This window comes from Schistocerca cancellata, chromosome 6 (assembly GCF_023864275.1).
Source record: "Schistocerca cancellata isolate TAMUIC-IGC-003103 chromosome 6, iqSchCanc2.1, whole genome shotgun sequence".
NCBI classification, from domain to species: domain Eukaryota; kingdom Metazoa; phylum Arthropoda; class Insecta; order Orthoptera; family Acrididae; genus Schistocerca; species Schistocerca cancellata.
The window spans coordinates 70,969,584-70,993,002 of record NC_064631.1 but is presented as its reverse complement, the minus strand read 5'-3'; the positions used below and the strand labels follow the sequence as shown (position 1 = coordinate 70,993,002).

At 47.8% G+C, this 23,419-nt stretch overlaps 1 protein-coding gene across 1 annotated transcript in view; it reads left to right on the top strand.

The window, feature by feature from the left end:
- LOC126191091 (UDP-glucosyltransferase 2-like) overlaps positions 1–23,419 on the top strand; it is a 72,274-nt gene that overhangs the window by 36,094 nt on the left and 12,761 nt on the right. Inside the window, exons 3-4 of the mRNA XM_049931818.1 lie at positions 307–627; positions 10,076–10,298. Of these exons, the coding sequence (XP_049787775.1) occupies positions 307–627; positions 10,076–10,298 (544 nt within the window). The remainder of the gene's footprint in view (positions 1–306; positions 628–10,075; positions 10,299–23,419) is intronic.

Sequence of the window (23,419 nt, the reverse complement as noted above, 5' to 3'; positions counted from 1 at the left end):
AGCGTGTCCGTTGGAAATTAAATCTGACGCTTGCTTACGTAGAATTTGTCGCTTACCAGAAACATCATCCATGACAAATAGCAATAAATGGAACTAAAATTCGCCAAGTAACTCGCTACCATCGAGCATAATCCTCGCATCGACTACAACGCTCACAGAACAGACCTCACTACAGTGCTGAACGGTCCTCGTTGGTCGGAGAATGCGTGACGTAGTTGCTTAGGATTAAATTCGCCCGCCGTCGTTCATGACTCCAAATATAACGTCTGATTAGATTTATTGTGTAACTGTTTCATAATTCTGCAGATGGGGAACCCCGACCACCCGGCCTACATGGAGAACTTCTTCCTGTCGATGGTGGCGCCGCTGGGTTTCTGGGAGAGGGCGGCCAACAGTGCATTCTACCTGCTGATGAGACTGGCCAACTGGTGGTTGTCGGAGCGAGTGATCGACGAGGTGGAGCGAGCCGCGCTGGGCACCGCCGTGCCCCCCACCAGCCGTCTGGTCTACAACACCAGCCTCATGCTCCTCAACAGCCACTTCAGCCTCAACCAGCCCATACCACTCGTGCCTGCTATGATCGAGGTTGGGGGCCTCCACATACAACAGCCCAAGCCTCTGCCAAAGGTGTGTACCGCTGCCCCACCTCTGAAGTAACAGGCTGTTGTGCCAGTCATCGGTCTCAACATTGTTTTGATACATTTTTCGGTACAGCTTCCCAATTATTATCTTTATTTCAGCACAACTGGTCCATCCATTACCATCAAATGATGACTTCCAAACTCATATCTAGGTCTGGCGCTGCAGTTCTTTCTTTCAACTATCCAACTCATTACAGTTTTAGCAGCCTCTTACAGCAGAAGATAACGTGAAAAAAGGCAGTTCTAGATATGTAACATTCGTACATTTATGTAAAACTTCTGACTGCAACACACTTCGAAATTCTGAAGAAAGCAGGGAAAAACTACAGGGAGCGAAATGTCATCTTCAACCTGTACAGAAAATAGTCTCCAATTATAAGAGTCGAAGTATATGAAAGGGAAGCAGCAGTTGAGAAGGCAGTGAGACACGGTTTCAGACTATCTTCTGTCTTATCTAGTCTGTACAATGAACAATCTGTGAAGGAAACCAAAAAGAAATTTCAGGATAAGAAGTAAAAACCTTGAGGTTTGTCGAGCACACTGTAATTCCGTATGAGGAGTTAGAAGAGCAGTTCAGTGGATTGGATAACGTCTTGAAAAGAGGTTATAATATGAACACCAACAAAAGTAAAATGAGAGGAATGGGATGTCATCGAATTAAATCAGATGTGCTGATAAAATTAGATAGTACAGTGAGACACTACAGCTAATCAATGACTATAGGCGTTTCAGGAGCAAGAAATTGCCGATGGCCGAAGTACAGAGGATATGAAATACAGACTGCCAATACTAACAAAGTCCGCAGCTCGTGGTCTCGCGGTAGCGTTCTTGTTTCCCGAGGACGGGGTCTCGGGTTCGATTCCCGGCGGGGTCAGGGATTTTCACCTGCCTCGAAATGACTGGGTGTTGTTGTGTCGTCTTCATCATCATTCATCCCCATTACTGTCGGAGGAAGGCAATGGCGAACTACCTACACTAGGACCTTGCCTAGTACGGTGGTGCGGTTCTCCTGCATCGTCCCCTACGCTCTGTTACGGAGTATGGGGCTTCTTCATCATCATCATCATCATCATCATCAATACTAACAACATGGTTTCTGAAAAAGGGAAATTTATAACATCGTATAATAATTTAAACGCTAGGTAGTCTTTTCTCCAGGTATTGGTATGTTGTAGCACTATACAGAAGTGAAATGTGCATGAAGAAAGAAAAGCGGAAATAAGCTTTTGAAGTGTGATGCCACAGATGAGTGTGGAAGACTAGACGGGTAGAAGAAAGAGCGAATAAGAAGGTACTGAATTATACTTGAAAAAAAGTAATTTGTGGCGAAGTTTGACTAAAAAGGGACTTCGTTGATATTCACGCCCATCAAGAAATCATCAATTTCGTAATGAAAGGAAATCTGCGTGATAAAAATTGTAGTGTGAGACGAAGGCGTGAGTACAGTGATCTTATCAGAACTACATCGAATCAATCTTCGAACTGACGAACACACAACAACAGGAGGTTCACGTCAGCGCACATGCCCAACTAATCTGTCTCATCGCCGTTCACGACAACAACTGTTTCTTTCTGCCAAAGATTCCCACAGTTTAAGTATCCTGAACGCCGCTGCTTTATATTTTTTTGCGGTCTGCACTGCCCTGTTACCGATAGTAACAACGTTTCTATTCATTCACTCGATGTCTCCTATCATGCCAACTTGATGAAAATTCTCTAAACTTTGAGTCATTCCTCAGAAATTACATCTCTAGCATCTCGTACGTGGTTCTTTTAACAGATGCACTGCATGTTTGCAGAAGCTTTGCAACAAAACTAACTCTTCCATCCTTCGTACTAGTTATAACAATTTATCTCTCTTCATCTAGCCCTGTAGCATTACCCTTGATTATTCAAACATACTACGGGCTTCCCAACGTTACTTCGTCAACATGTAAAACCAAACTTCCTGGTTCTTTCTCTTTGCTGTAGACACGTTCTTCTACACTCCTGGAAATTGAAATAAGAACACCGTGAATTCATTGTCTCAGGAAGGGGAAACTTTATTGACACATTCCTGGGGTCAGATACATCACATGATCACACTCACAGAACCACAGGCACATAGACACAGGCAACAGAGCATGCACAATGTCGGCACTAGTACAGTGTATATCCACCTTTCGCAGCAATGCAGGCTGCTATTCTCCCATGGAGACGATCGTAGAGATGCTGGATGTAGTCCTGTGGAACGGCTTGCCATGCCATTTCCACCTGGCGCCTCAGTTGGACCAGCGTTCGTGCTGGACGTGCAGACCGCGTGAGACGACGCTTCATCCAGTTCCAAACATGCTCAATGGGGGACAGATCCGGAGATCTTGCTGGCCAGGGTAGTTGACTTACACCTTCTAGAGCACGTTGGGTGGCACGGGATACATGCGGACGTGCATTGTCCTGTTGGAACAGCAAGTTCCCTTGCCGGTCTAGGAATGGTAGAACGATGGGTCCGATGACGGTTTGGATGTACCGTGCACTATTCAGTGTCCCCTCGACGATCACCAGTGGTGTACGGCCAGTGTAGGAGATCGCTCCCCACACTATGATGCCGGGTGTTGGCCATGTGTGCCTCGGTCGTATGCAGTCCTGATTGTGGCGCTCACCTGCACGGCGCCAAACACGCATACGACCATCATTGACACCAAGGCAGAAGCGACTCTCATCGCTGAAGACGACACGTCTCCATTCGTCCCTCCATTCACGCCTGTCGCGACACCACTGGAGGCGGGCTGCACGATGTTGGGGCGTGAGCGGAAGACGGCCTAACGGTGTGCGGGACCGTAGCCCAGCTTCATGGTGACGGTTGCGAATGGTCCTCGCCGATACCCCAGGAGCAACAGTGTCCCTAATTTGCTGGGAAGTGGCGGTGCGGTCCCCTACGGCACTGCGTAGGATCCTACGGTCTTGGCGTGCATCCGTGCGTCGCTGCGGTCCGGTCCCAGGTCGACGGGCACGTGCACCTTCCGCCGACCACTGGCGACAACATCGATGTACTGTGGAGACCTCACGCCCCACGTGTTGAGCAATTCGGCGGTACGTCCACCCGGCCTCCCGCATGCCCACTATACGCCCTCGCTCAAAGTCCGTCAACTGCACATACGGTTCACGTCCACGCTGTCGCGGCATGCTACCAGTGTTAAAGACTGCGATGGAGCTCCGTATGCCAAGGCAAAGTGGCTGACACTGACGGCGGCGGTGCACAAATGCTGCGCAGCTAGCGCCATTCGACGGCCAACACCGCGGTTCCTGGTGTGTCCGCTGTGCCGTGCGTGTGATCATTGCTTGTACAGCCCTCTCGCAGTGTCCGGAGCAAGTATGATGGGTCTGACACACCGGTGTCAATGTGTTCTTTTTTCCATTTCCAGGAGTGTATTTATCCACATTCGAAAAGAGCTGGCGTTCAGCACAATAAGCGGGAATACTGTCATTGTGGCTCTGCACTTCGTTACTGCTGTACAGTGATTATAATTTCCTGCCCACAACAGCATTCCCAGGATCTGTTAGGACTGCCGGTCCTGTCTGATAAATCAGTTATTTATGTTCAGAAGATTTGTGATTTTGAGACTCTTCCTTGTAGAAAACACAAATTTTGTTTCGTTTCTTATGAACATCCACCATCCAACGTAGCGCACTGCGTAAATCTTTTGAGCAAATCACGTATCTTTAAAGATACTCATCATTGTGGTAATTTTGGGAAAAGTTCATGAATTGGTAAATTTTCGAACGCGTTTCGGAAAACTAGGAAGGCCAAATCTACATGTTCGCTTGCATGTACTGATTCCAAGCAGTCGTCTGCGTAGCAATAATAAAAAGCAAAAAAAAGCCGTCTTATCCACAGAGTGATTTTTCTCGAGCCATCGATGATTCTCTGGGAGAAATATTTTTCCCTCGATATGCGCAATAAAATCAAGCCTGGAATATAGTCTAAAATTCTACAACAGTAGGTTGTTTTCAATACTGGACTGTATTTCTGTGCGAGTGTTATTTTACCTTATTGTACGCTGAAATCACCCGCGCTCCTTTCCGGTCATACCGGTTTATTCGATGTCTGAGATATTCCTAATAAATGTGAGTTAGGTCAGAAACGAATCTAAGATGTAGTAAGGACTCCGTTAGTGTGTTTTATCTTTCTCACTTTGAGAAATCTTGATTATTTTTTTGATAGCCCCAGTGCTTCAATGTTTAAGCGTATCAGTATCGATACCCTTAAGGAGTGCAGATATTAGCACCTGATTTGTGGTCTGTGCTATATCGCTGATGTTCTAGAAGTTTCTGAAGGCCACGCGCCAACGGTATGAGAGTCTCGGGTAGACGGTGTACGCTTTTAGCGCGTTGGAACGAGCCGGTCAGCGGCTGGTGGTCAAGAGTGACAGTTGGACTGTAGTCCAGTAGCGCCGACAAAATACACTCCTGGAAATGGAAAAAAGAACACATTGACACCGGTGTGTCAGACCCGCCATACTTGCTCCGGACACTGCGAGAAGGCTGTACAAGCAATGATCACACGCACGGCACAGCGGACACACCAGGAACCGCGGTGTTGGCCGTCGAATGGCGCTAGCTGCGCAGCATTTGTGCACCGCCGCCGTCAGTGTCAGCCACTTTGCCTTGGCATACGGAGCTCCATCGCAGTCTTTAACACTGGTAGCATGCCGCGACAGCGTGGACGTAAACCGTATGTGCAGTTGACGGACTTTGAGCGAGGGCGTATAGTGGGCATGCGGGAGGCCGGGTGGACGTACCGCCGAATTGCTCAACACGTGGGGCGTGAGGTCTCCACAGTACATCGATGTTGTCGCCAGTGGTCGGCGGAAGGTGCACGTGCCCGTCGACCTGGGACCGGACCGCAGCGACGCACGGATGCACGCCAAGACCGTAGGATCCTACGCAGTGCCGTAGGGGACCGCACCGCCACTTCCCAGCAAATTAGGGACACTGTTGCTCCTGAGGTATCGGCGAGGACCATTCGCAACCGTCTCCATGAAGCTGGGCTACGGTCCCGCACACCGTTAGGCCGTCTTCCGCTCACGCCCCAACATCGTGCAGCCCGCCTCCAGTGGTGTCGCGACAGGCGTGAATGGAGGGACGAATGGAGACGTGTCGTCTTCAGCGATGAGAGTCGCTTCTGCCTTGGTGCCAATGATGGTCGTATGCGTGTTTGGCGCCGAGCAGGTGAGCGCCACAATCAGGACTGCATACGACCGAGGCACACAGGGCCAACACCCGGCATCATGGTGTGGGGAGCGATCTCCTACACTGGCCGTACACCATTGGTGATCGTCGAGGGGACACTGAATAGTGCACGGTACATCCAAACCGTCATCGAACCCATCGTTCTACCATTCCTAGACCGGCAAGGGAACTTGCTGTTCCAACAGGACAATGCACGTCCGCATGTATCCCGTGCCACCCAACGTGCTCTAGAAGGTGTAAGTCAACTACCTGGCCAGCAAGATCTCCGGATCTGTCCCCCACTGAGCATCTTTGGGACTGGATGAAGCGTCGTCTCACGCGGTCTGCACGTCCAGCACGAACGCTGGTCCAACTGAGGCGCCAGGTGGAAATGGCATGGCAAGCCGTTCCACAGGACTACATCCAGCATCTCTACGATCGTCTCCATGGGAGAATAGCAGCCTGCATTGCTGCGAAAGGTGGATATACACTGTACTAGTGCCGACATTGTGCATGCTCTGTTGCCTGTGTCTATGTGCCTGTGGTTCTGTCAGTGTGATCATGTGATGTATCTGACCCCAGGAATGTGTCTATAAAGTTTCCCCTTCCTGGGACAATGAATTCACGGTGTTCTTATTTCAATTTCCAGGAGTGTATTTATCATGAAGCGTAATGAATTTGTAAGAGATAATGAGAGGCATTAAAGTCGTGGTCGTGAAATTGATGGGAAGTAAATTTGTGAAGCAAAACTTTGTATGATCCTGAATTATGAGCAGTTTGAAGATTGTGGGGTGACACCTGTATGACAGTTTCTACAGAACTTGAATACCGCAACTACTCTGGAACAGTTTTGGGTAAAGTAGCTAAATGACAGAAATATTCATTCTTGGCAAACAATTGAAAAAACATAATGGGTGAACTGGAATTGAGAAAGACTGACGAAAGAACAAGTGACTGTGGAATTGTCTGCGGACTCTGTTCATTTCCTTTCTTACTGATGGAAGAGCTGCCATTAATATTACTTTTTGAATTTCCTTCAGTTCTCCTTGATAGAGTGTAACAATCTCTGTTTTCGCAACATTCGCCGACCAGATATATTAAACGAAAGTGGGCCCTTACCATACTTTATTACATTAACAGTAAGTATTTATGTAGAACTCGCTAAATCAAGTCATCTAGCTTTCAGCATTAATATTTTATGTTTGTCAAATTTGCACCAATTCCTGCTATACACAACACACTACTCTTCTAGTTTTTCGAATGAGAACTTTACATTTGGCGACTGTAGTAGTTGTAATAGAATGTGGCATATTGTTGACATGTTCAGTTCAAAAATGATTTGATACAGTTGAGTTCCAACCTCTTTATACGTGCATAAGTAATGCAACCTATCTCTGTTTGGACCTGCTTACTTTATCCGTCCCTTCGTCTGGCTGTTAATTTTTATGTCTCATACACTCCTCCGCGACCAAAATGACAACTCCTCGACGCCTCTGGATGTGTCCTGTCACCCAGTCCACACTTTCAGTGACGTAGTGACATGAATATATTTCTTCCCCATTTATATTCAGTATTTCTTCATTCGTTATGCGATCTACCTGTATTATACAGGGTGATTCAAAAAGAATACCACAACTTTAAAAATGTGTATTTAATGAAAGAAACATAATATAACCTTCTGTTATACATCATTACAAAGAATATTTAAAAAAGTTTTTTTTCACTCAAAAACAAGTTCAGAGATGTTCAATATGGCCCCCTCCAGACACTCGAGCAATATCAACCCGATACTCCAACTCGTCCCACACTCTCTGTAGCATATCAGGCGTAACAGTTTGGATAGCTGCTGTTATTTCTCGTTTCAAATCATCAATGGCGGCTGGGAGATGTGGCCGAAACACCATATCCTTAACATACCCCCATAAGAAAAAATCGCAGGGGGTAAGATCAGGGCTTCTTGGAGGCCAGTGATGAAGTGCTCTGTCACGGGCTGCCTGGCGGCGATCCATCGCCTCGGGTAGTTGACGTTCAGGTAGTTACGGACAGATAAGTGCCAATGTGGTGGCGCTCCATCCTGCTGAAATATCAATTGTTGTGCTTCTTGTTCGAGCTGAGGGAACAGCCAATTCTCTAACATCTCCAGATACTGTAGTCCAGTTACAGTAGCACCTTCGAAGAAAAAGGGACCAAAAACTTTATTGGCTAAAATGGCACAGAAAACGTTCACCTTAGGCGAGTCACGTTCATACTGAGTTGTTTAATACACCACCTATCAGGAGGTTTAACACCATACTTAGTTCGAAATGCACGCTGAACAACTGTCGTCGATTCACTTCTGCCGTACGCAATAACACAAAAGCTTTCTGTTGAGCGGTCGCCATCTTAGCATCAACTGACGCTGACGCCTAGTCAACAGCGCCTCAAGCGAACAAATGTACAACTAAATGAAACTTTATAGCTCCTTTAATTCGCCGACAGATAGTGCTTAGCTGTGCCTTTTGTCGTTGCAGAGTTTTAAATTCCTAAAGTTGTGGTATTCTTTTTGAATCACCCTGTATTCAGCATAACGTGCGACAGTTAATTTGAGAAGCTTATGCTGTCTTCTTGTCTGCACTGTTTATTGTCCACGTTTCACTGTCATGCAGTCATCCCTGGTAGCTGACTGATTGTCGGCACGGTAGCTCAGCGTGTTCGGTCAGAGAGCTGGTTGGCCTCTTTAATAAAGAACTGAGTGTAAGGATCAACCACCGAACCTGAACAGGATATCTTGCGACGTCCGCAACGGCCAAACACAACGATCAATAACGAACAAAATGAAAAAAATAAATAAATAATTCGACGCGGCAGACTGAGAATCCTAAGGGCCGGGGTTCGGTTCCCGGCTGGGTCGGAGATTTTTCTCCGCTCAGGGACTGGGTGTTGTGTTGTCCTAATCATCTTCATTTCATCCTCCATCGACGCGCAAGTCGCCGAAGTGGCGTCAAATCGGAAGACTTGCACCAGGCGGGCGGTCTACCCCACGGGAGGCCCTCGTCACAAACCATTATTATATTATTATTACTGTCATGCAAGATAAACTCCACACAAATACTTTCATACAACACTTCCTCTCTCATTTCATTGCATTGTAGATAAACATATCTATCGTTCTCAGAAAATCAGTTCTTGCTGTTGCCAGTCTGCATTTTATAATCTCTCCACTTCTGCCATCGTCAGCTACCTAACAAAAAGCCAAAACTGTTGTACTACTTTCAGTGTCCCATTTCCTACTCTAATTTCCTCTGCACCACCTGATTGTATAAAGTAATATAACATCTTCTGAGGACCCGATCCATTCTCTTGCATGGATCCTACAAGTCTCTTTCCACTTCTGAAAAATTACAATATCATTCGGAAAACTCGACGTTTCAATTTTTCTTCCAGTTCCAAATTTACAAATTTTTCTTTACTGCTTGCTCAAGGTACAGATTGAATTGCATGGGCGGCCATCCAGTATCACTCCATTTGGTGAGTCTGTCCCTTCTCTCTTAGAATGTCTGTCTGCAATGTAGTGTCTCACTGACAAGTAACGGGTTCCCGAAATTTTCGCCACCTCAGTTACACATAAAGTGAATGTTTTGACTTTAATTATGACTATTATTGTCTGAGAGAAACACTGCATATTAAGTACTTCTTGTATCCTCATTACGTGACCTTTAATTAGTGCAGACAGTTGCTCACAGTGAAACTTCCTGGCAGATTAAAACCGTGTGCCGGGCCGAGACTCGAACTCGGGACCTTTGCCTTTCGCGGGCAAGTGCTCTACCAACTGAGCTACCCAACTACGACTCACGCCCCGTCCTCACAGCTTTACTTCTGCCAGTACCTCGTCTCCTACCTTCCTAACTTTACAGAAGCTCTCCTGCGAAGCTGGCTAAGCGATGTCTCCACAATATCCTTTCTTTCAGAACTGCTAGTTCTGCAAGGTTCGCAGGAGAGCTTCTGTAAAGTTAGGAAGGTAGGAGACGAGGTACTGGCAGAAGTAAAGCTGTGAGGACGGGGCGTGCTTGGGTAGCTCAGTTGGTAGAGCACTTGCCCGCGAAAGGCAAAGGTGCCGAGTTCGAGTCTCGGCCGGGCACACGGTTTTAATCTGCCAGGAAGCTTCATATCAGCGCACACTCCGCTGCAGAGTGAAAATCTCGTTTAGTTGCTCACAGTGTTGAGGCTATTGTCGGTACTGGTGACAGGAGCTGCAGGAGTTGTTCGACTCGAGCGAGCACGGCGTGGTGTACTTCAGCATGGGCACGCTGCTGCGCCTCGACGCCCTGCCCCGGGAGCAGCTGCGCGGAATACTGCGGGCGTTCGCGTCGCTGCCGCAGAAGGTGGTCTGGAAGGCGGAGCGCGCGCTGCTGCCGCCGCTGCCCCCCAACGTTCACACTTCCGACTGGCTGCCGCAAAACGACATCCTCAGTGAGTCGGCTACGCTACGCGGATTTTCAGATTGACAGCCCGCCTACAGTCTGTTGGACGCTGCCCCGTGGTACACGTGTGTGTGGACGCGCCCGTCGACCCTAACACAGGCAGGTGCAGGTAGTACAGGGTAACCGCGAAGTAGCCATATTGCGCATGCGCGAGACACTTGGATCTCCTCTGCGCACTGGCACTGGGTCAGACCTGTGCTACCACGTAGGCTGCGACTCGCCTACCCGACTTCGTGAGCATCAATTGTTCGCCCACCCCTCTCCACCCACACCCGTGGACGCCTAGGAACCAACCGTACGCATGCAATCTAGCTGGAGCAGACTCGTCTATAGCATGTACAGGGCTTTTACAAATGATTGAAGCGATTTCATAAATTCACTGTAGCTCCATTCATTGACATATGACCACGACACACTACAGATACGTAGAAAAACTCATAAAGTTTTGTTCGGCTGAAGCCGCACTTCAGGTTTCTGCCGCCAGAGCGCTCGAGAGCGCAGTGAGACACAATGGCGACAGGAGCCGAGAAAGCGTATGTCGTGCTTGAAATGCACTCACATCAGTCAGTCATAACAGTGCAACGACACTTCAGGACGAAGTTCAACGAAGATCCACCAACTGCTAACTCCATTCGGCGATGGTATGCGCAGTTTAAAGCTTCTGGATGCCTCTGTAAGGGGAAATCAACGGGTCGGCCTGCAGTGAGCGAAGAAACGGTTGAACGCGTGCGGGCAAGTTTCACGCGTAGCCCGCGGAAAATTGGCTCATGCCACAATTGGAGACCGACAGCGCCGACTTCATCTTTCAACAGGATGGTGCCCCACCGCACTTTCACCATGATGTTCGGCATTTCTTAAATAGGAGATTGGAAAGCCGATGGATCGGTCGTGGTGGAGATCATGATCAGCAATTCATGTCATGGCCTCCGCGCTCTCCCGACTTAACCCCATGCGATTTCTTTCTGTGGGGTTATGTGAAAGATTCAGTGTTTCAACCTCCTCTACCAAGAAATGTGCCAGAACTGCGAGCTCGCATCGACGATGCTTTCGAACTCATTGATGGGGACATGCTGCGCCGAGTGTGGGAGGAACTTGATTATCGGCTTGATGTCTGCCGAATCACTAAAGGGGCACATATCGAAAATTCATGAATGCCTAAAAAAACTTTTTGAGTTTTTGTAGGTGTGTGCAAAGCATTGTGAAAATATCTCAAATAATAAAGTTATTGTAGAGCTGTGAAATCGCTTCAATCATTTGTAATAACCCTGTATATAAAATGGATGTATGTGCATGCTGAGGCCTTGGTAGATCGCTGAACGCAGTTGGCACCACATCATCACACACAAGTCACCTAATTCCCGTCAATTCCGGGGAGTGGAGTGACGAGTTTTGACGTCAAGTTCGATCACATCCCAGATGTGTTCGATCGGGCTCAGATCTGGTGAGTTGGGGCACCAGCACATCAATTGGAAAACGCCAGTGTGTTCCCCAAACCACTCCTGGCCTTGGGACAATGCCACATTATCTAGTGGAAAAAGCCACTACTGTCGGGAAACGTGATCGTCGTGAAGGAGTGTACGCGGTCTGCAACGAGACTCCTTGCCCATCGTTGGTGCCTTGCACTAGACCACTAGACCCATAGTTACCCACGTAAATGTTCCCCACAGCATAACGGAGCTCCCGCTAGCTTGTCTCCGTCTCGCAGGGTTGGCAAGGGAAGCATGCTGAACTCTTAATAGCATCCCGGCACACGCCATCAGCATACGACGGACGAGGGTAATCGGGACCGGAAACATTTGTGCCACGTGAGCAACACGAGAGGGGTGGTTGACATTCATCTATCGCGCACGCTATACACTGTCAAGGGGTCTAAGACGGTGATCAACGGGGCCAGCCCAGATTGTTTGGAGCGGACGTCCGCTGTTTGTTACCGCCGAACGACGGAGATCATTCGTAAAATCGATGCCCAAGCAGCGGACAGTGGTGGCCACGTTTAGAGGAGCGACACTTCTCTCAGGTAAGCCATCACCAATGGTTAGAGTATGCGATTTGGAAACGTTAAGAGAACTGCCCGATGCTCTGGCATAAGTCGCCACACACGTCAGAGCCGCACCGACATCATCTTCACTACGTAGGTAAAGGACGATATCGTCAGAGTAGACCGTACAACAGAAGCAGTTTCCGTGCAATGACAGGCCAGAATGCTGGACAATATCCAGAATGAAATTTTCATTCAACAGCGGAGTGTGCGCTGATATGCAGCTACCTGGAAGATTAAAACTGGCCGGCCGGAGTGGCCGAGCGGTTACAGGCGCTACAGTCTGGAACCGCACGACCACTACGGTCGCAGGTTCGAATCCTGCCTCGGGCATGGATGTGTGTGATGTCCTTAGGTTAGTTAGGTTTAAGTAGTTCTAAGTTCTAGGGGACTTATGACCACAGCAGTTGAGTCCCATAGTGCTCAGAGCCATTTGAACCATTTTTTTGATTAAAACTGTTTACCGGACTGAGACTCGATCTCGGGACCTTTGCCTTTTGCATGCAAGCGCTCAACCGTTTTTTTTAATTTTATTTATTCATTTACTTTTAATGTCCCAAAAGAAAAATCATATATAAAAAAGAAGGGAAAGAAATATAGGACCGAAGTGACATCCTTGTCACTTCACTGGGAGTAAATCCTATGCCTCGAAACAACGTAAACCTGGGACTCCCCACCACTTCGGGGGGTTATGAAACATGCCGCCTAGAAAGTTCCCAAAATGCATTTTATATTTAGAGTGGCGTCGGATGATTTCGTGTTGTTCTAGTAGATAATGCCAATACTCCATGCCCGATATCAAGGTCCGCGAGAGCACGTAGTGCCATGCGTGGCCTCCAATCCATGGTATTGTTAATGTTTTTTGTGAGGAGAAAAATACAGCGTCAGGGAAAAATGAAGCGTCCGTCGTGATCGTGGATTCGTCGGTGCGTCGGAGGAGGGCCATGATGCGTTGCGTCAGCCGCCAAACATCCTTTGCCTCACCGCACTGCAGAGAATGTTCGTCGGTGTCCTGCATGCCACATATAAGGCAGAGCGGGGAATCTACCATGCGCATGTCGTACAATCGTTAGCGGTTGACTGTCTTGCGGTTGATTAGTGTATACCATGACGATCGCATTGCTGTGGTGAGGAGAGGTGTATGGACAGCTCGCCAAATCTGTCGCCAGTTTCGGGTTGGGTATTTAAGTTCGACAACATTGCTGCCATGATGACGATGCAAGTATCGATATATCTCACGGGTAGTGGGGATTCTTGTAGAAGGTATCTGTGGCTGAACATAACTAAAATCAACAAAAAATCGCGCGACGTGAGAAAAAGATGGCGAGATTGTGCCTACCGCCACCGATGGTTCAAAGGGTGTGGGAAGAAGCACATCTAGGATGTGCCGAAGTGATGGCGTGTTGCCGATGGTTCCAAGTTCGTAGCGTCGCTCGCAGGTATAGAGCTAGAGCCTTGTTTCTCACTCCGTGAGGTTAAGTCCTCCAGAATGGTGTGGGAGAGTTAAACTCTCGTGTTTGATCTTAAACAACATTCCTTTGCTGACATAGTATCCAAAGGCCGCCATTAATCTATCAACAATACCATGTGGCATTGGCAGTACCTGTGCCAGGTGCGGCACCCGCGAGGCCAAGTGAACATTAGTGTAGTCCACCCTTTGGAGCAGGTCGTGGGTTCGGAGTGAATTGTTGCGTATGTGCAGTCGGACGTGCTGGAGGAGACGTCGATAGCTCGCCGCCGCTGATTGCCGTAGCGATCGGGTGAGCAATATACCTAAGCATCGCAAGATGTCCACCGTCGTAAACGGAATATGCAGAGCGTCCAGCCCTCGACCGATGTACATGATCTTGGTTTTATTCATGTTGACCCTGCTTCCCGCAGCTACTCCGTACGTAGTAAGAAGGGTAACCACCTTACTTACTTCGTTCTCCGACCGGACGAGTATCATTAAGTCGTCGGAATATGCACGACACGTGAAGGAGCTCGCGCGGAGTCGGACGCCTGTTAGAGTCCGTCTAAGAGTCTGCATCAATAATTCGAGCGCTATCGTAAACAGTATCATCGACAACGGACATCCTTGCCTAACTGAGCTGCAAACAGGAATCGGTCCTACCTCCCTGCCATTGACTCTCACCGTCGAAGAAGCGCCGCGAAGGAGGCGCATGAGGACGGTAATAAAATCCCGTGGTATCGCCATGCGTCGCATGGTCGAGTCAAGGAAATCATGGTTGATCCTGTCAAAGGCAAGATCAAAATCCTGCGATACGAACGCCGCTCGCATGCGACAAGCCTCCGTCAGGGAAATTACGTCACGGTATTCGCCGAGGATAGAATGGATGTTGCTCCGAACCCCTAGACAAGCCTGGTCTGGTGGTATTGTCTTGGATATTACAGTCTTGAGCCTTGCCGCCAACATTCGCGCAAAGATCTTATAGTCAGTATTGAGCACCGTGAGCGGTCTAAATTGATGGGCGCTGACACTCGCTGTCGATTTCGGTATTGGTATAAGCTGTCCCGCCATGAACTGCAACGGAACGTCCGTGACAGGGCTCAGTAACTCATTATACATCAATACCAACTGGGACATCATTAAATCCGCTAATACGCGTTAAATTTCGAGTGTCAACCCATCTGGCGCAGGGGATTTATGCACCGCACCCTTCGCGAGTGCGCCCCGGATGTCATCTTCCGTTAGGCGTCCCAGTAGCGCCTCTGCATCCGGACCATCCACCTCCGTTTGCATCTGTCGCATAATTTCTTCTCCTGTCCGATTGTCCGTCGGCGTCCCAGTGAAAAGGAGACGGTAATGCTCCAGAAACTCAGCAGCAATGTCCTGTTGTGACGTCAAGGGCCGACCATCGTCATCATGGAGCACTGTGATTAGGGATAGGCGATTACGCGCATGTCCCTTGGACACACGATGCATGCCAATACGTTCTGCATCGACGTTGTCCAAGCACCGAGCACGGATCGAAAGTCCCTCCAGTTGACGTCTCGTGATCGATAAAATGCAGGCCTGAATGCGATGGACTTCCGCTTGACGCTCGGGCGATGGGGCCCTGGAGGACAGGTTGCGGAGCACCATGTAGTAATAATCAAGTGTATCTCGGAGCCATTTCGCTTTCTCCTTGCCATACGTTATAAGAGCTCGTCGTATCGCCGGTTTTGCACACTGTAGCCACCATGAAAGAACCGTACGGTGCAGCGGCAGACGGCGAGTGCAAGTCTGCCATGTTTCTTCGATCCGCTGGCGACATTCGAGATCCACCAATAATGATGAATTAAGTTTCCGGGAGCTACGACTCCGACAGACCCGATGCCGTGGGAGGGTTAACGTGCATAAATATGCAAGGTTATCCGTAAAAGCTGTGGGCCAACGTTCAGCAACCAACACGTGATCTCTTAACCCGTCAGAAACATAAATCCGATCCAGCCTGCTCGCCGAGTGGCTAGTAAAATACGTGTAGCCCTCTCGCTGCTCATGGATCTGTTCCCACGTGTCTATTAGGGCCATGTCCCGGCAGATCGTGTTCAATGTGTGGCAGGAGCTGAAATTAGGAGTTTGATCCTTCGGTGTGAGTACACAGTTAAAATCCCCTCCTACCAAGATGTGGTCATACCTTCCATGGAATAGGGGGGCAATCTCCTCCAAGTAGAATCGTGCACGCGCCTGTCGATTGTCAGATCCGGAGGGTGCATAGATGTTAACGATACGAATGCCGTTCACGGGCATAGCCAAACTCCGAGCCGAAGGAAAGTAATCGAGGTCACACATCAGAATCCCTTCCCGGAACAGTATCGCTGTGCCACGTCCTCCATCTGGAGTCGGCGCTAGGTAAGTGTTGTATCCATGCATGTCGGGAAAAGCAGCATTGCAGGTTTCCTGCATCAGCATAATATCAACATCTGTGGCGTAAATCATGTCCCGGAGAAGTTGCATCTTGGCAAGCGAACGTGCGGTGTTAATGTTCACTGTGCCCACCTTATATGCTTGGTTCGTTGTCGTTGTCATGCTCGTGTCATGTCATTGAGAACACCAAGGGCTTTAGTCAGAGGGGTGCCCGCCAACGGGATGCCCTCCTTTGTTGTCGTTCCGTGGTGTGCATCCTGTAAGTGAGTGGTCATCATTTGGGGGTGGCAATTCCTGTATGTCTTCGACTGGTTCCGCCCAGTCGCAGTGGTCATCAATCCGAGAAATGTCCTCTGATGTATTTCGCTGCTGGGACACTGGTGTCCCTGACTCTTTCGTCGGCAGCGCTAGGTCAGTGGGTGTCAATGAAGAGGGACCATCTGAAAGGCAGGACATCCGGTCACCATCTGACGGAATCCTATCAGCGTCCTCTAAAGGCACGTGTTCTGTGTCAGACAGTTCTTCGGCTAGTATACCTTCCGTGTCCCCTAGGCTAGGGGGGGACGTGTCACCCGAACTATGGCGACACTTTTTGCGACGCTTCGGCGATCGCTGTTTGCGTGCCCTGCCCTCTGTTGCCTCACTGTGTTCGTCGATCGTCCGTTGGTCCGTTGCCGGCGCCACTGCTTCGACCTCTACTTCCACGCCGCGTGCTACATGTGAGTTTTCGGAGGGTTCCTCCCTCATCTGACGTGACGTGGGTCTAGGGACATTCTCCGAGTCACCTCCATGCTCCCGTAACTCGGTCTGCTCTTGCAGAAACACGTCTTTGTGACGCTCCGAACTTGGCAACACCTCCCGCCGGGCCACCGAGACGTATGTCATCGGCAGTTGCGTGGGAACTTCTCGCTGCGACGCTTCTCCGTGTGGCAGTTGCACGACGCGGCTTTGTATGCACTCCGAGCGGATACGTCCTTCTCCACCACAGCCAGAACACGTGCGTGGCTGGCCATAGTAAATCACAATAGCTCGACATTCTCCAATGTATAAATAAGAAGGGATATGTTTAGTAAGGACGATTCGCACCTGCCGGACGCCGTTTAGCACAGGATAGGTACTAAAACTTGCCCAGCGCTCAGGCGTATGACTAAGTACCGTTCCATATGGTCGCAGCGATTCAGTAACGATCGATTCTGGCACCTCAAACGGCAATACCGAATGACCCTCACACCCAATCCTGAAGGAGCTACTGTTACATCGCTGATATGGCCATCGGAGTGTCGAAATTTAAATCCTCTTTGAGCAGCAGAGAGAGTTCTTTCACACGCAGCTTCATCGGTCATCTTTACGTACATTGTACTGCTAACAATGGACAGGTGTATTCCAATTATTTCTGCAGCAGGTAAACGAACTTCTTCCCTCAAGAAACGCTCTATTTCGAAAGCTTTGGGTCTGGCAAATTCGTTGCCGAACGTAAACTGGATCGTAGTCTTTCGAAAATTGTGTGCCATGGCGATCGAGTCAGACAACAACACGCGCGAGTACCGGCGGTGTAAACACTTCCTCGTCCACGCGCGCCCGCGGCCGGGACAGCAGGTCCGTGCCGCGCCACCGCCGAAAGCAGACTGTGTTGAGCTACCGCAGCATGGCTCAGGACCCGTCCTCACAGCTTTACTTCCGGCAGCACCTCATCTCCTACCTTCCAAACTTCACAGAAGCTCTTCCGTGAAACTTGCTAGAGTTGGAGTCTCGGTCCGGTACAAAGTTTTAATCTGCCAAGAAATTGGACGCTAGTTATGTGGATCACTTCTGCTGCCGTTTTTCTGAAACGTTATTCAGGCTATTGTCACTAATGAATTTGACAATAACGTTCATTTACGACACAAATACTGTCAAGAAGCACATGTAGCAGTCGGGAAGAGATGCAAGGCTCTTTTTGATATGTGAATTTGATGCTTGCAGTGTCAACTTTATTGGTGGGGAGTTAGTCAGAATGAGTAAAGCAGTATGCAATTAGTGGGACCACAGCTGATGTGTTCGGCAGACGTGCCTTCTGGTTTTTGTTTCCTTCTTTCTTTATGCCCAAGTCTAGACGCTAGTGCAGCCTGATGCATACCCTGCTCTATTCAGCGAAATAGCAGCCATAAGAGACTGAAGCAAGCGGATTTCCGTTTAGGATGTGTAGCAGGAGGTTCTCCAGTTCAGGTTCAAATGGTTCAAATGGCTCTGAGCACTATGCGACTTAACTTCTAAGGCCATCAGTCGCCTAGAACTTGGAACTAATTAAACCTAACTAATCTAAGGACATCACACACATCCATGCCCGAGGCAGGATTCGAACCTGCGACCGTAGCTGTCGCTCGGCTCCAGACTGTAGCGCCTAGAACCGCACGTCCACTCCGGCCGGCTCCAGTTCAGGAAATCGTCTGGTAATCATTGTCAGTCTCTTGAAAACTGTGGTCGGAGCTGTTGGTTAGTAACTACCGTCAATTCTGATACGTCGTACATTAAAAAAATAGTCCGAAGGGGAAATTAAAAAAAAATTATATACTTCTACCTTTTTGCGTGTTTTGTGTGTGTGTGTGTGTGTGTGTGTGTGTGTGTGTGTGTGTATGAAAGAGAGAGAGAAGGACATAAACAGACTTGAATAACTTTCCTCACCCTCGGTATTACGTAAATAGACTTCAATTACTCTCCATAGTACTAAGTTCATAATAACTGTACAACAAATATTTTCCATACGACGGATATAGTGCAATCCAGTCCATACGTGATAGGACGCAAAATATACAACATCGTTTAGACGGTGTTGTCTGTTGTCATGGAGCAACACTGGTGCACCTGTGAATAAATTCTATTGAGACCTAGAAGCTTATGTTCATGAAACAGCTCGGTTTTAGAAGGCATCACTCGTGCGATATTTAGCTTGCCCTCTTTTTACATGATATACTGCGAATTGTTGATCAAGTGCAGCATGGAGGAGAGTCCATATTTCTAGATTTCAGGAAAGCATTCGTTACAGTGACCCACTCCAGGACTGTTAACGAAGGTACGAGCACGTGCAATAGGTTCCCAGATATGTGAGTGGCTCGGAGACTTCTCCAGTAACAGACCCACTATGTTGCCCTTGACGTTGAATGGTCATTAGACACAAGAATATCGTCAGGAGTACCAAGTAATTGCGATAGTTTTCTGTATGCAGTACATAAAAGGTCCGGTACATAGGGTGGGCAGTAATCTGCGGTTGTTTGGTGATGATGCTGATGTGTACGATAAAATGGTTCAAATGGCTCTGAGCATTATGGGGTCTGAGGTCATCAGTCCCCTAGAGCTTAGAACTACTTAAACCTAACTAACCTAAGGACATCACACACATCCATGCCCGAGGCAGGATTCGAACCTGCGACCGTAGCAGTCACGCGGTTCCGGACTGAAGCGCCTAGAACAGCTCGGCCACCGCGGCCGGCTGATGTGTACGGTAAGGTGTCGTAGCTGAGTGGCTGTAAGAGAATTAGGAGGACACAACATAACTTCTTGATGTAATGAATGGCAGCTAGTTCTAAATGCAAAAAACTATAAGTCAGTACTGACAAGTGCTTCACACAATCACGTCGTTCAAATATCTGGATGTAACATCGCAAAGCGTATGAAATGAAACAGGCATGTGAAGATTGTAGTACGTAAGGCAAATGGTCGACTTCGGTTTGTTGCAATAATTTTGGAAAAGTGTAAAAGAGACCACATACAGGACTCCAGTGCGACCTGTTCTTGAATATTGCTTGAGTGTTTGGGATCTCTTCTAGGTCGGATTACAGGAAGACATCGAAGTAATTAAAAGGCCCGCTGTTAGATTTATTAGCGGTAGGTTGCAATAGCATGCAACTGATGCTGGGAGCTTCGGAAGCACAAATGGGAATCCCTGGAAGGAAGAGACTGCTTTTTTGAGGAAAGGTTTTGAGAAAATTTAGAGAACCGCCTTATGAGGCTGAATGCAGAGCGATTCCACGGCCGCTAACATGCATTTCGCGTAAGGGCCACCAAGATAAGTGAAATAGGGGCTCGTTCGGAGACATACAGACAGTCGTTTCTCCCTCGCTTTCTTGCGAGCGCAAAGGGATTCGAAACGACTAGTAGTAGTACCTTCCACCACGCATCATATACGGTGGCTTGAGAATGTACATATAGCCATGAAAAGACTGGATGATCTGCGAGTTGGGAAGCTAGTACGTGTAAATTTTCAACTCATTCCTAATACATTTCTAATACATACTTCGCAACTGTGAACAAGAATAAAGTATCAAATGTAAGTTTAAAAAATATTATCAACCGGTATTATACAGAAATTGGCGATTTTTGCGGAACCTGGACATGTTGAACAGACTGATAACAGGCAGTTGATCGATATGAGCTCAATGTTTCCGGTTAAAACCTCGTTCGTCCTGTGATCTAAGTTTTCACATTTTTATGCTCTTTCTGGTGTATCGTAACAGGCACTTCCATTTCATACCAACTGTTTCATATAATATATTTCCTCAATCAGTTGCTAAAATGTTTCAAATCTTTGCTGTCTGTTTCCCTTCTATTACAAATTACGTCTATTGTTGCCAAATTTTGTTGAAAGTCTTAACCATCTTTGTCCACATTAAGATAATAGGTTTTCTGGGGAATAGCTCTCCTGGGCTAGTCGCAGCAACTCTGACATGAAAGCAATGCACCACTTGGCTTTAAACACTTATTGAAGCGACTGAACTACCTCAATCAAAGCAATCAATTCTGACGTTTTGTTTGCAAGACATTTCTACACTTTAAAGAATTTTAATTAATGAAGTTAGTAATTTCCAAGGTATAATCTAATTCTACATCCACATTCCATAGATAGAATGCTACTGTTGCGTATGAATAACAGTATCTGTTCATTCAATTCAAATTTTATTGATATTGCAGTTGCTTTTCCAAACACCAACGTCGTTCTGTCATTTCCGTCGGCTGAATGATTTATATACTTGATTTATACGCCCAAAGAAATTTCACTATCTGGTGGACGCCCATTTACATTACAAGTCACTGAACTGTACAGAAAATCATCCGTCAGTCTAAATACCGAACTAGCAGTCTGGTTACGGATCACGTAGTCATTATGATACCACACTTGATAATCTAACTTGAAGCCATGAATCACACCAATCTGATGAACCAAAACATTACGACTACCTGCTTAATAGCCGGCCTGTGTGACTAAGGGGTTCTAGGCGCTACAGTTTGGAACCGCGCGACCGCTACGGTCGCAGGTTCGAATCCTGCCTCAAGCATGGATGTGTATGACGTCCTTAGGTTAGTTAGGTTTAAGTAGTTCCAAGTTCTACGGGACTGATGACCTCAGAAGTTAAGTCCCATAGTGCTCAGAGCCATTTGAACAATTTTTACCTGCTTAATAGCTTATTTGTTCGTCTTTGGAACGAAATACATAACTGATTCTGCGTATCAGGTATCCGATAGTTCGTTTGTAGGTTTGTGGAGGTATGTGGCGTTAGATGTCTATCAACAGATCATGGAATTCGCGTAAATTATGGGCCGCTGATTTCCGTACGTGGTGATACCGCCCGATAGCGACCCAGATCAGTTCCACATAATTTACATCAGGCGAATTTGGCCGCCGAGACATCAACGTGAGGTCACTACAATGCTGCTCAAACCACTGTAGCACGGTTCTGGCTCCGACACACGGACGATTATACCGGTGAAAGATGACATCGCCTTCTGGAAAGACATAAAGCATGAAGGTATACAGGTGGTTCGCAACCGTCAGCGTGTCCTCTATAGCCGCCATAGGTCACATACAAGCGCAGAAGGATGTCTCCCATAGCATAATGCTGGTCCCACCAGCCTGCGTTTGAGACGCGCTGAGCGTTTGAGCCGCCGTTCACCTCGATGACGGCGTTTGTGGAGACGGCCATCGACCAAGTGTAGCAAAAATGTGATTCACTCGAAGAGGCGACACGTTTCCATTGACCTGCGGTCGAATTTCGTTGGTTCCGCGCCCACTACAACCGTAATTGACGATGTCGTTGCCTCAACATGTGTACATGTGAGGGTGGTCTGCTGCGGAGCACCATGTTCAACAATGTACTGTGAACAGTTTGCTCTGAAACACTTGTGCATGCACCAGCATTGTGTGCTTTCGGCAGAGATGCCACAGATCACCATCTGTCCTACTTTACAGAGAAGACAAGCCTGCGAGCCCCATGTTCTGTGAAGATTCGTGGGCGTCCAACCAACCATTTAGCAACTAGTGGTAGTTTCACTGTCTTTCTACCTCTTCCCGTAGATGCCCACGACAGTAGCACGTGAACATTCGACCAGGTTCGGCGTTTTAGAGATACTCGTTCACAGGCTCTGCGTAACAATAATCTGCCCTTTGTCAAAGTCGCTTACCTCGATGGATTTTCCCGTTTCCAGCCAATAACTTCGCTAGGGTGATCTCCCGACAGTGTTGCCGCATCACGTGCCCAAGACGCTACCAGGCTGCATCTGAAGTCACGGTGGGCACTGGTCATAATGTTTTGGCTGATTAGTGTATGTGGCACAGGCATCTGGCCTGAAGATCTCCTTAAGACCATAATGGTTCCCTTGCCAAAGAAACGCAATGCCAGTTAACCTAAAGATTATAAGACAAATGGTTTTATATGCCATGTCAATAAGGCCGTGACCAGAACAGTGCTGAGGAGAACAGAAAGGAATTTAGAGGAGAATAAAGGAGAAGACCGGTTAGCATTTAGAAAACGAAGAAGGACCAGAGATACAATTCGGTGTATAAGGATTATGGGAGAAAGGTTTTTGACAGTGAACAGAGAAACTGTGTTTGTTTTGTCGGCTTGAAAAAAGCATTTGGCAGAATTGACCGGTATACGCTGTTGAAGATTCTGAAGGATACTTGAATAGACTGGAAGGCTAGAAGGTTAATAAAGCAACTCTACATGGGACAGAAAGCAGTGGTTCGAGCATAAGAGGGTGAAACTAGAGAGGTCAGTACTGGAAGTAGAGTGAGATAGGGTTTCTGTATGTCTACAGCTCTTTTCAATATATGTATGCTGTTAGGCCTTAGAAAAATCAGAAGGACTTGTTGTTGGAGGAGAATGAAAAAAAAAAAAAAACATCAAGTAAGCTGCTGGCAAAAACGGAGGACGATCTCCAGGTAATGGTGGAGAATATTTTCGGTTTGGAT